Genomic DNA, 13,201 nt, shown 5'->3' with positions numbered 1-13,201 from the left:
TACTGAAATATAATTAGTTGCTTGCATTTACATTGTACAATTCAATGATTTTTCTTGCAATTATAGTTGACATACAATAATATACCAGTTTCAGTTGTATAGCATAGCAGAGATCCACATAACTTGCAAAGTGATCACCCCACTAAATTTAGTACCCCTCTTCCCTGTTACATATTTATTACATTATTAACTATCTTCCCCATGCTACACTCTACATCTCCATGTTTATTCTGCAACTATCCATTTCTACCTCTTAATCTCTTTGCCTTTTATTTGTCTCCTCTCAAACCCCTCCCATCTAGTATCCCTCTAAATAATCTATGAGTTTATTTCCACTTTTGTTGTTGTTTATTTTGTTCTTTAGATTCCACAAGTACGTGCAATCATGTGATATTTGTCTTTCTCTATCCAACCCATTTCATTCAGCGCAATACCCTCTAGGTCCATCAAGGCAGTATCTTTTTCCATCTCCGTTTTAGTCTGTGTGCCTTTTAATCTGAATTGAGTCTCTTGCAGGCAGCATATGTAGGGGTCTTGTTTTCTTAGCCACTCTATCTTTTGGTTGGAGCACTTAATTCTTTTCCATTTGAGGTAGTTGTTACCATTCTTCATCCCTGTTTTTGATATATGTTTTTTCTTCTTAAAGAAGTCCCTCTAACATTGCCTGCAATGCTGGCTCGATGATAAATTCCGTTAGCTTATTTTTGTCTGGGAAGCTCTTTATCTGTCCTTCAACTCTAAATGATAGCTTTGCTGGCTGGATAAAGGATTCTTGGTTATAGATCCTGGGTTTTCATCACATTGAATATTTTTCGCCAAGCCCTTCTGTCCTGCATAGTTTGAGAAACCAGCTGCCAGTCTTCTGGGTGTTCCCTTACAGGAAACTGCTTTTCTATTGCTGCTTTTAAGATTCTCTTTCTATTTAACCTTTGGCATTTTAATTATGACGTGTCTTGGTGTGGGACTCTTTGGGTTCCTGGTTTTTGGGACTTGAGCTTCCTGGGGTTGTATGTCTATTTCCTTCACCAAGTCATCATTATCTCTTCAAATAGTTCTTCAATATCTTGTTTTCCTTCAGGTACCGCTACGACATGGATATTTTTACCTTTAACTGTGTCCCATAGACTCCTTATATTATTATAGTCTTGGCTTTTTTCTTGCCATTCTGATTGTCCTTGGCTTTCCCATCCTCTATATAGCTCATTTAAAACTCTTCTTTATTCACTTTGTTTATTCCATTTAATATAGTTCTCATCTCAGATAATGCGTTCCTTCATTTCAGACTGGTTCTCTTTTCTAATTTCCATTTCCATTTTTTATTTTTATCTCTCTGAAGTTCGCACTGAATTCATCTACACTTCCCATAAGTTCATTGAGCATCTTTATACTCAGTGTTTTGCATTCTGCATCTGTTAGATTACTTGACTCCATTATTTCTGGATCTCTGTTCTATTCTCTCATATGGTTTCTGCTTCTTCGTCTTCCCATTATGGCTGACTTTCGTGTCTGTTTCCATGTTTCTATGTACTGAGCAAAGCTCCTAAGTCTCCCGGTCTTATTAGTGTGGATTTGTGAAGTAGGTGTCCAGTGACATAGTCCTGAGAGGGGTTCAGCTGCAGGGGTTCAAATTTAGCCCAAGCCTCTGCCCCTCAGGGGCCACCTTTTAAGATTCAGCAAGCAATCCACAGATGTGCTTATAGTTGTCTCAAAAGGCCACACCAGAAACCAAGGCCAGCTGCCTCCAGTGTGAGTCTAGGTGCTGCTCAGCAAGGAGCACCTGACTCACTGAGGATATACCTGGATGTGGCTTGGGTGGGGCCACGAGTTGGGAGAGGTGAAGTTTTGGGGAATCCTCTGGACGGAGCAACCTGTTATTCAGTTTGATTATGTCTCCCCTGTGGGTGGTGAGTTCACGCACTGGTATGGGGGAGGACTCAACAGAAGAACAATGGATACCACCGGCACATCTGAATAGAGCGAGTTTCACCTCAGTCCTCATTCCAACAACTCAGCGTCCCCTGTAAGTCCCTGGTGCCCCCTGCGCAGCCAAACCAGCATTGGTGCTCAGAGCAAGCAAGTCCATCACTGTGAAAGTCTACTCACAGACACAGCCCTTTAAGAGGCATCTGCCGCTGCCACAGCCTCTGTCCCACTCAGCCCTTCGGGACTGGGCAGCCTCGCATCCTCACCTCATCCTATCTTCTGCCGTTGCAAGGTGATTTCTTGGATTTCTCCCTAGTTGAATGGCTTGTTCAACTAGATCCCAGATGATTTTTCCTTGCTGTTTGCTCTGTTTCTGTCGTAACTTTGATTTGGTTGCTCTGGGATGAACAGAGCCTCTAACATCTATACCATTTTTCAACATTATTAATTTTTTTAAACAGAGAATCATTATAAGTGAAAAAAAAAAAAGTATAAAAATTTGCACAGAAAAAAAACGCCTTGAATGAAATTCACAAAAGAGGAACCTATAGATAATAATTTTTACCATCTTTCCTATACTGAGCATGCATTTGTTTAAAAAAAAAAAAAAAAAAAAGTACCTACCCAGATAAACTTGTTCCAGAAATTTCACTAGGAGAAGAATGACTCAGTGGAGAAGTGGAAGGTCTGAAGCTATCTTGGCCATCTTCTGAACCACATGCACCATGCTCAGGAGAAGGATTTTTCAAATCTATCAGAAAGGTATTATTTTCTAATGAGAACAGGAAAAAAAAAAGTCTGCAAAATGTTGTGAATGTTATCAATTACTCTACCACTTACCAACATTTTTAGGTGAGATTAAAGAATGTTTTCCAAAAGTCACATGCTTTTCACTGCTAGTTTCACTAACATATTCATTTTCCCTCTGATTTTCTCTATTACTTTGCATTTCTTCACACTCTTTTGACAGCCAAAGGGATGCTATTCTGGGGGTCCTTACTAATGAATAACTATTAGACGTTGGAATGGACATTGAGGTAGCTTTTTCACTGTTACCAATATCTGGAAATTTGTCGTCAATGGAATATGTCTTCATATCAACTACTGCACTCTCATTCTCTCTTATATTTGTAAGAACTGAATTTGAAGTGTTTATTGATCTTAATGATTCCTGGCTTTCACTCTCTCCATTTTCACCATAGCAAATAGCTGCCGTATTTTCTTCTGATTCCCTTACACATCTAGTAGTAGCGCCTAAGTCTACTGTATGGATGTCTTCTGTAGTCCGTTCTTTTGGCAAATACAAATCCCAAATAGACCCATCAGCTCTTGAAAAGTTTTGCAGTCCACCTTCACATCTATTAACTTCGGTTTTTTTAAGATATTTCTCCATATCAAATGTGCTAGATCCATTACTTTTTTCTAAATCATTAGGTAAGAAATGAGACACAATGGAACAGTCCTTTTGTTTATCATCTTCCTGAATATTATTTGAAAGTGCCTTGATCATGGCAGCAAATTGGGAAGGATCAGTACTAACTGATGCATTTTCAATAGCTGAAGCAATGGTGCTTATCCTAAGTACAGAATCACCACCATCAAGTAGCTTGCCTTTGCATCTTTGGGGTTTGCTGTTCATGAAGAAAGTGTCCTAGAAATAAGAAAATTTACATCAGATAAATTTACTTCAGGTCCATGGTAGGTATATATTAGTTTAATCTTTATAAGTGCTACATAAGATTTAACAGCAGCAAGAAACTAACAGTATAACAAATATCCTAATGAAATAAGGCAGTTGTTATAAGCTTTAATTGTAGAGTACTGGGTTACTTACATAATCAGATTATCAACTGTTAAAAAAATTCTTCAGGAGTTTCAAGAGATGGTAAAACTGAATCAGAGAATAATGTAAAACCAAAATATTAAACTGAGATTGAGAAGCCACTGCCCCACTGTGATTGCCAAGTAAAGTTCTTGGTAATTTCATTCACTTGTTAGATTTATAAGCAAGACGTAAATAGGAATCATGGGTAAAAAACTGAAATGAAACAAAGAAAGACAGATCTATTTAATATTCAAAAATCAAGTTAAGACTTCTGCCTCCAGTAATAGCAGACTAAGTAACGCAAGCCAACTCTTGCTGAAAGCAATTAGTACTGGACAGCATATCCATAGACATTCCTTAGAAGGTACTAGGGAGCTAAAAGAAAAAGAGTAAAAGTTGGGGCCAAAACTCAAGAGAAGAATCCCAGAGAGGTGAGCTCATTAATGGGGATCTGAGGCTTCAAGAAGAGGCAGCTGATAAAAAAAAACTTCGAGAAGCTAATCAAAATTGTTCTTACAGGTATAAGAGTATAAAAACCTCAGTTCGGAGTCTACCACTGATGGCAGGGGGTGGCCCTGGTAAAAATCATGCATTAGAATGAGACTATAAAGGGCTATACCCTACGAGTAAAGATTAACCAAAATTAGACTGTCTCTCATAAGGACTGAGGTACAGCTCCAATTACCTCGATCCCAGAAACTGGATTAAAGTGATGTGAGATTGCTAGAGTTCTTTGCTCCCTTCCTGTAATGTCAAGAGGTAAAAAAATAAAAAAACACCCCCCTCCTGTAAAAATTTTTTTATTAAACATTATTAAGCAAAGGAGACATGTTGTAATTTCTGGAGTATAACCAGTCTAAAATAACAGGAAAACATATAATTACCAAATTAGTAGAGTGGGGAAATTGGAATAATATAAAGTACTTAATCCAAAAAAATTGTAAAAAAAAAAAAAAAAAGAACAAAGTCTAGATGAAACAGAGAAAGTGAATAAAGAGAGCAGATTCAAACCCCCATATATTGAGAATTCCATTAAATATAAGTAAAAAGAAAGACTGTGGAACTGGTTGAAAAATAAAATCCAACTCTTTGTTCTTATAAAAGAAACATCTAAGATGATACAGAAAGGTTGAAAGTAATATAATAAAAAAAGGTATAACATGCAAACACTAACTAAAGATAGCTGTTGTTAACTATGTTACTATCAAACTAGACTTAAGGAATAGGCATAGAGACAAAGGGAATCACGCACAATGATAAAAGGTTCCATTCTCCAGAAAAAGAGAACGATCCTAATTTGTATGTATCTAAAAATATAGCCTCAAAATTTTTCTCAATTTTATTAAGAAATACATTACTGTATAAGTTTAAGGTGTACAGCATGATGGTTTGGTTTACATATATTGTGAAATGATTATAATAGGTTCAGTTAACATCCATCATCTCAAATAGATACAATAAAAGGAAAAGAAAAACTTCCTCCTTGTTATAAAAACTCTCAGGTGCTACTCTCTTAACAACTTTCCTAGACAGTCATGTGTTACTTAACAAAGGGTCTACATTCTGAGAAATACATCATTAGGTAATTTTGTCATGTGTGAACATCAGAGAGTACTTAACAAACCTAGATGTATAGCCTATTGTTCCTAGGCTACAGACCTGTACAGCATGTTACTGTACTGAATACAGTAGGCAACTAAAACACAATGCTAAGCATTTATATATCTAAACATAGAAAAAGTACAGTAGAAATATAGTATAAAGGATAAAAAAAATGGTACACATGTGTAGGGCATTTACCACGAATGGCGCCTGCAGGACAAGTTGCTTTGTGTTAAGACCTAGGGTCTTACTGCACACTACTATAAACTTTATAAACAATATATACTTATGCTACACCAAATTCATAAAAAATTGTTTTTCTTTAATAATAATAAAAGTTTACTGTAACATTTTCACTTTATAAACTTAATTTTTTAAACTTTTAAACTTTCAACTCTTTTGTAGTAACACTTAGCTTAAAACACACATTGTGCGGCTGTACAAAATATTTTCTTTATATCCTTATTCCATAAGTTTTCTATTTTTAAATTAAATTTTTTTTTATTTCTAAACTTTTCTGTTAAAAACTAACAACAGATAAACACATGTTAGCTTAGGCCTACACAGGGTTAGGATTCAAGATCATCAATATCACTGTCTTCCACCTCCATACTTGTCCCATGGAAGGTGCTCAGGAGCAGTAACACCCATAGAGCTGCCATCTATGTTAACAATGCCTTCTTCTGGAATACCTCCTGAAGGACCTGCCTGAGGCTCTTCTTGAGGAGGTATCACTCTTTTTAAAAATATACCTATGGTAACGGTTGCTTTGTTTTTCTTTCCATCACAGATTTGCTTGTAAGCAGATAAAGCACCATGAACATTCCTCTCCATGAATGAAAATCTTTTTGTTTTTGGGGTCCATGTTTTCAACATCTTTAACCCTTTTCTCATTTAGAAAAGAATGTGCAGCTCATGTAGGAATATAGCTATGTTTTCTAGGCTACGACATTTCCAGCGAGTGAACTACTAAAAATAGAATGCTATAAATAGAATGATATAATGTTTCCAAAGACCATCAATATACTAGAGCGATGCGAAAATAACAAAAGCGAGATATTTCATGGCAAATTTTGAAGGTAAGGTTAGGGCTGTAATCCACAAGTTATCTCAGGGCAAACAGGAAAAGGGTTCAGGAGCTTGTTGAAGTCTGCAAAAACTTCTGCTAAACCCTTTCCTGTTAATTTTCTTGAGCGTTCTTTTTCTTCTCCAGCAGTTTCCTTTTCTCTTGCCTCTTCTTCAGCTATGCACTCCTGTTCCACCTGGAACAACTCCTCATTAGTCAGTTCCTCAGGAACCATGTCTAGGAGTTCCTCAATGTCATTCCCATTCACACCCAGGTTAAAGTTGTTTGCCATCTCAACCACAGCCTCGCTGATTTTTGCAACCTCCTAATCTTTGGAAAATCCATGAATGAACCTTGTGTCTTCTTTCAAATGCCATTCATACACTTCTTAGTGACATCACATCAAGCCCAAGCAAGATTCTTGATGCAGTCCCAGGTGTTGCAATCCTTCTAGAATTGCATCAGTGTCTTCCTCAGTTGCAGCAATAGCCTAGAAAAGGGTCCACTTCAGGTAGTAGGACTTAAAAGCTGCTGTAACTCTTCAACCCATTGGTTGGATCTTAGAGGTGGTGTCCTGGATATTGGGATGAAGAACATCAATAAGAGGAAGATGTCTGGGAGAACTGTCAATGATAAGCAAAATCTTGAAAGGTATGTCATTCTCCAAACAGTTCTTCTCCATTCCGCTGGCACAGCAATTCAGGAAGGGATCTTGGGAGAGGAGATGAGTCATCCATGACTTCTTATTGATTCTGCAGTACTCTGGCAGTGTGTGCTTACTGACATGCTTGAAGGCCCTGGGGTTCTCACTGTGCCAGATCACAGTTTCAATTTGTAGCCTGCAACACTGATCCGAAACAAGACTGTTATCCTGTCCTTAAAAGCCCTGAAAACTGGAACTGTCTTGGCCTCCTTATGGATCAAGTCTTTTCAGGCCTCTGTTTCCAGAACAGGAAAGTTCCACCCATACTGAATATTTGCTCTGGTAAGTAATTTTCCTCCACAATCTGCTTATCTAGAGTTTCAAAAATTTCTTCAGCTGCCTTCTCATCAGCACTGGCAGACTTACCACTCACTTTCAGATTACGTAATGAATGATTTTTGAATTGTTAAACCATCTGGAGCTAGCAGTAATTTCAACATTGTAGTTGAGTCCAGCTTTTTCTTCAACATTGCAAACAAATTTTTCATTTTTGCTGTGATCGTCATGGTACAGAGAGGGATACGCTTCTGTATCTGGTCTTTAATCCAGGTAATGAGAAGTTTCACCAAGTCTGATATATGCACTTCTTAAATTTTTGTTGGTTTTATTGCCTTAAGTGAAGCAGATCCTTTAGCAGCTTCCATCACTTTGTTCTTATTCTTCAAGATCGTAGCTATGGTGGAATGGAACATGCCTGACTGGTGAGCAATAACCATTACTGATTTTCTACCTTCGTAGTCCTCAGTAACTTTTAATTTTGTTTCTAGGTCAATCACCTGATATGGCTTCTTATTAGCAACATTAGCAGTGGATTTTTTTATACTTAAGAGCTACGACATAAGATTAAATCAAGCACAAAAGAAAATGATGGGTAAACATGCGATGCATGAGGCTTCTGCTGGCTTAACACGACACGTTGTTTTTTTTATATATATAAAAAGACTACACTCTAAAATAATAATAAATAGTAAATACAAAAACCAGTAACAGTTGTTGACCATTCTCAATTAGTATGTACTACACATAATTGTATCTGCTATACTTTTATACAACTGGCATTAAACAATACATTTGTTTACACAAGCATCACCATAAACATGTGAGTAATGTGTTGTGCTACAATGTTATGACAGCTATGATTTCACTAGGTGACAGGAATTTTTTAGCTTCATTATAATCTTATGGGACCTCCAACGTAGGCAGTCCTTGGCTGACCAAAACGCCTTTATGCGATGCATGACTGCATATCATACAGCATTATTAACTATTCTCATCATGTTGCACATTACAACTAGTACTTATTTTTATTTGTAATTACACCCTTATGTCTTATTTATTTTGTAACTGAAAATTTGTACCTCTTAACTCCCTTCACCCATTTCATTCACCCCAAAAATCCCTCCCCCTCTGGCAACCCCCAATTTGTCCTCTGTATCTATGAGTTTTGTTTAGCCTTGAAAATCTTAAAAGAAATACTGACAGACTCATGATAAATAATAAACAAACCCACCTAAGTCACTGAAAGAACAAGCTGAAAGAATAATTAACTGAAAGAATAATTCTAAGAACACAGTTTGATCATGATTTAACAAATTTTACCTAAATGAAATATACAGAAGAGGGCAACCAACAATTGCGCCAATGGCATTTCTTTCAAGTGCATAGAGAACATTTTCAAAAACTAAACAAATGTTGAAATATATATCATGTCTCAACACATTTCAAAGGACTAAAACCAAAAACTCTTTGACTATAGTACAACTAGCTTACAATCAGTATTTTAAAATCACTAAATGTTTGGAAACTAAGCAATAAACTTTAAAAAACAGATGGATCAGAGAAATTAGAAAATACATTGAATGAAATAATAAAAATATATAAAAACATATGGGATGAAAAAAAGGAGATGCAAAAATATCCCTGCTTTCAGGGAAACATACCTTCAGATGCATATATAAAAAAAGCAAAAAAGCAAAAAAATAAACAAGCTAAGCAGTAATCTCAAGAACTTAGAAAACCAAATTAAGTCCACAGAATCTAGGACAGAAATAAAGACCAAAAAATATTAACTAGAAAAGAGAATGTAAAATTTTAAAAATAAAATTGAAAAATGCTTGGCAAGACTGACCAAGGAAAAGAGAGAAGCAAAATAGCTAATATTAAAAATAACAAGTAGGACATTTCTTAAGAACCTAACATATTAAATAACATTATAAGAGGATATTATGGTCAATGTTATAGTGATATATTTTCAGGTTCAGATAAAAGATTACAACTCCCAGAAAACAACTTACTAAACTACAAAAAAATATTGAAACATCAGAATAGCCTTATATCTAATAAGAAATTGAATCTATTATAAAGTATTAGTTTTTAATACTTTTAATTTCAGACATAGAAGTTTTCACCAGTTTTCTACCAAAATCTAAAGAAAAATTGTACCATCTTACAAACTCTTCCAGAAAATGGAAAAAAATCAGACCAGTAAAATCTTCATACCAAAACCAAGATTATAAGAAAGAGCATTCATTTCACTCATAAACAAAGAAGAAAAATTCTAAACAATTAGTAAACTGAATCTAATGATCTATAAAGAGGATAACACATAATACACAAGTGAGGTTTAGTCCAAGTACAGAACAGTTTAACATTCAAAAACTATTTATTTATTTATCAATCAATCAATCTATTTATAATTTATTTTTATTATAGTGACATCAGTTAACGAAATCCAGTAAGTTTCAGGTGTACAATTCAACAGTAAGGCGCACATGTATATATATGTATATATATACACACACATATATATAATTATACATACATTTATATAATTATATGTTAATATTATATATTAATACAAAGAAAGCTCATGTTTGTCTTCATAGATGCAAAAGAGCATTTGACAAGATTCAATCTCTGAAAACAAACTACACTTTAACACTCCATTGACACCAATAGACAGATCTTCCAGGCAAATAATCAGCAAGAAAACAATGGGCCTAAAAGACACACTAGACCAGATGGATTTAATATTTTCAGAGCATTTCACCTCAAAGCAGCAAAATACACACTCTTCTCAAGTGCACATGGAACATTTTCCATAATAGACCACCTTAGGACACAAAACAAGTCTCAATAAATTTAAGAAGACTGAAATCATATCAACCGTCCTCTCCAATCACAATGGTATAAAACTAGAAATCAATTACCAAAAAAAAAAAATTGGAAAATACACAAACACATGGAGGCTAAATAATATGCTACCAAACAATAAATGGGTTATCAATGAGATCAAGGAAGAAATCAAAAGATTACTTAGAGACAAATGAAAATGAAAACACAACGACTCACAATCTATGGGACACAGCAAAAGCAGTCCTAAGAGCGAAATTCACAGCATTACAGGCCAACCTCAAGAAACGAGAAAAAGTTCAAATAAACACTATAACCTTACACTTAAAAGAACTAGAACAAGAACAGCAAACAAAGCCCAAAGTGAGTTGAAGGAAGGAAATAATACAGATCAGAGTGGAAATAAACAAAATAGAGTCTAGAAAAACAATACAAAAGATTAATGAAATGAAGAGCTTGTTCTTTGAAAGGATAAACAAAACTGACAGACCCTTAACAAGACTCATCAAGGAAAAAAGAGAAAGGACTCAAATAAAATCAGAAATGAAGAGAAGAAATAATTACGGACACCACAGAAATAGAAAAGATCCTAAGAAAATACTATGAGCAATTATACGCCAACAAATTAGACAATCTGGAAGAAATGGATACATTACTAGAAACATACAATTTCCCAAGACTGTGTCAAGAAAAAACAGAAAATCTGAACTGACCACCACCAATGAAATAAAATAAGTAATCAAAAACCTCCCCAAAACAAAAGTCCTGGACCAGATGGCTTCATAAGTGAATTTTACCAAACATTCAAAGAAGAATTAACACCTGTTCTTTTCAAACTATTCCAAAAAATTCGTGAAGGAGAAGGCTCCCTAACTCCTTTTATGAGGCCACGATTACCTTGACTCCAAAACCAGACAAAGGCATTACAAAAAAAGAAAACTATAGGCCGATACATCTTATGAACATTGATGCAAAAATCCTCAACAAAATATTAGCAAACCAAATTCAGCAATGCCTTAAAAATATCATACACCATGATCAAGTTGGATTTATTCCTAGGTTGTAAGGCTGGTACAATATCCGCAAATCAATTAATATGATACACCACATTAACAAATCAAAAGATAAAAAACATATGATCATATCAACAGATGCAGAAAAAGTGTTCGACAAAATCTAGCATCCATTCATTATAAAAACTATCAGCAAAGTGGGAACAGAGGGAACATACCTCAACATAATAAAGGCCATATATGACAAACCTACAGCTAACATCATATTCAATGGGGAAAGGCTAAAACCGTTTTCCTTAAGATCAGAAATAAGACACCTTTCCCCACTTTCACCACTCCACTTCAACACTGTATTGGAAGTCTTAGCCACAGCAATAAGAAAGAGAAATAAATGGTATGTGAACTGGAAAGGAAGAAGTAAAACTCTTGTTATTTGTTGATGACATATACTATACATAGAGAACCCAAAAGATTCAACCAAAAAACTGTTAGAACTGATCAATGAATTTAGTAAAGTAGCAGGATAGAAAATAAATATTCAGAAGTCAGTGGCATTTCTATACACCAAAGATGAACTGTTGGGAAGAGAAATTAAGAAACAATCCCATTTATAATTTCATTGAAAACAATAAAATACCTAGAAATCTAATTAACCAGGAGGTAAAAGATCTGTTCTCAGAAAATTATAAGTCATTGAAAAAAGAAACTGAAGAAGATACAAATAAATGCAAGTATATACTGTGCTCAGAGGTAGGAAAAATCAACATCATTAAAATGGCCATACTACCCAAAGCAATCTATAGATTCGATGCAATCCCTATCAAAATACCAATGTTTCAGAGGCATTTTTCAGAGAGCTAAATCTGAATTTATATGGAACCATAAAAAACCCTGAATAGCCATGATAATCTTGAGAAAGAAGAACAAAGTTGGAGGTATCGCACTACCTGATATCAGACTATACTACAAGGCTACAGTAATCAAACAGCCTGGTACTGGCATAAAAACAGATACATTGATCAATGTAACAGAATAGAGAGCCCAGAAATAAATCCACACCTATACGCTAACTTAATATACGACAAAGGAGGTAAGAATATACAATGGGGTAAAGACCAGCCTCTTCAATAAAAGGTGTTGGGAAAGTTGGACAGAAACATGCAAAAAAAGAAACTGGAACACCTTACACTGTATACGAGAAGAGACTCAAAATAGATTTAAATACTTAAATGTAAGACCCAAAACCATAAAACTTCTAGAAGAAAACATGTAAACTCTCTGGTACTGCTAACAGTAATTTCTTTTCAGCTATATCTCCTTGGGCAAGGGAAATAAAAGAAAAAAATTAAAAAATGGGACTACATCAAACTAAAAAGTTTTCAACAAAAAGACAACCAACTGAATGGGAGAAGATATTCCCTAATGATACATCGGATAAGAGATTAATATCCAAAATATATAAATAACCCATACAACTTGACAACAAAATAACAAACAATCTAATTAAAAAATGGGCAGAAGACCTGAACAGATACTTCTCCAAAGAGGAAATGCAGATGGCCAATAGACATATGAAAAGATGCTCAAAGTCACTAATCATCAGAGAAATTAAAATTAAAACCACAATGAGATATCACCTCACACCTGTCAGAATGGCTATCATCAATAAATCAAAGAACAAGTGTTGGTGAGGAAGTGGAGAAAAGGGAACTCTCAAACACTCTTGGTGGGATTGCAAACTGGTACATCCAGTATGGAAAACACTCTGGAAGTTTCTCAAAAAATTAAAAATGGATATACCTTTTGACCCAGCAATTGCACTTCTGGGTATTTACCCAAAGAAAAACAAAACAATAGTTTGTAAAGATCTATGCACTTCTATGTTCATGGCAGCACAACTTACAATAGCCAAGATATGGAAGCAACCTAAATGCCCA

General features: G+C 35.1%; 1 protein-coding gene across 18 annotated transcripts in view; it reads right to left on the bottom strand.

The window, feature by feature from the left end:
• CEP192 (centrosomal protein 192) overlaps positions 1 to 13,201 on the bottom strand; it is a 130,202-nt gene that overhangs the window by 63,646 nt on the left and 53,355 nt on the right. For 16 of the 18 annotated variants that reach the window (XR_002777456.1, XM_011381317.2, XM_023523968.1 and 13 more), the window contains 2 exons: positions 2,764 to 3,574; positions 2,548 to 2,674 (listed from right to left, as the gene is read on the bottom strand). Coding sequence is in view for 17 of the 18 variants with exons in the window: in XM_011381317.2 (XP_011379619.1) it covers positions 2,548 to 2,674; positions 2,764 to 3,574 (938 nt within the window). In the remaining variant the exon portion in view is untranslated. Of the gene's footprint in view, positions 1 to 2,547; positions 2,696 to 2,763; positions 3,575 to 13,201 lie in introns of all 18 variants that reach the window. The other 2 variants (XM_023523974.1, XM_023523975.1) reach the window with 2 other exon arrangements.

The sequence above is a fragment of the Pteropus vampyrus genome, unplaced genomic scaffold (assembly GCF_000151845.1).
Source record: "Pteropus vampyrus isolate Shadow unplaced genomic scaffold, Pvam_2.0 Scaffold434, whole genome shotgun sequence".
NCBI lineage: Eukaryota > Metazoa > Chordata > Mammalia > Chiroptera > Pteropodidae > Pteropus > Pteropus vampyrus.
This window is presented reverse-complemented; position numbering and strand designations above follow the sequence as displayed.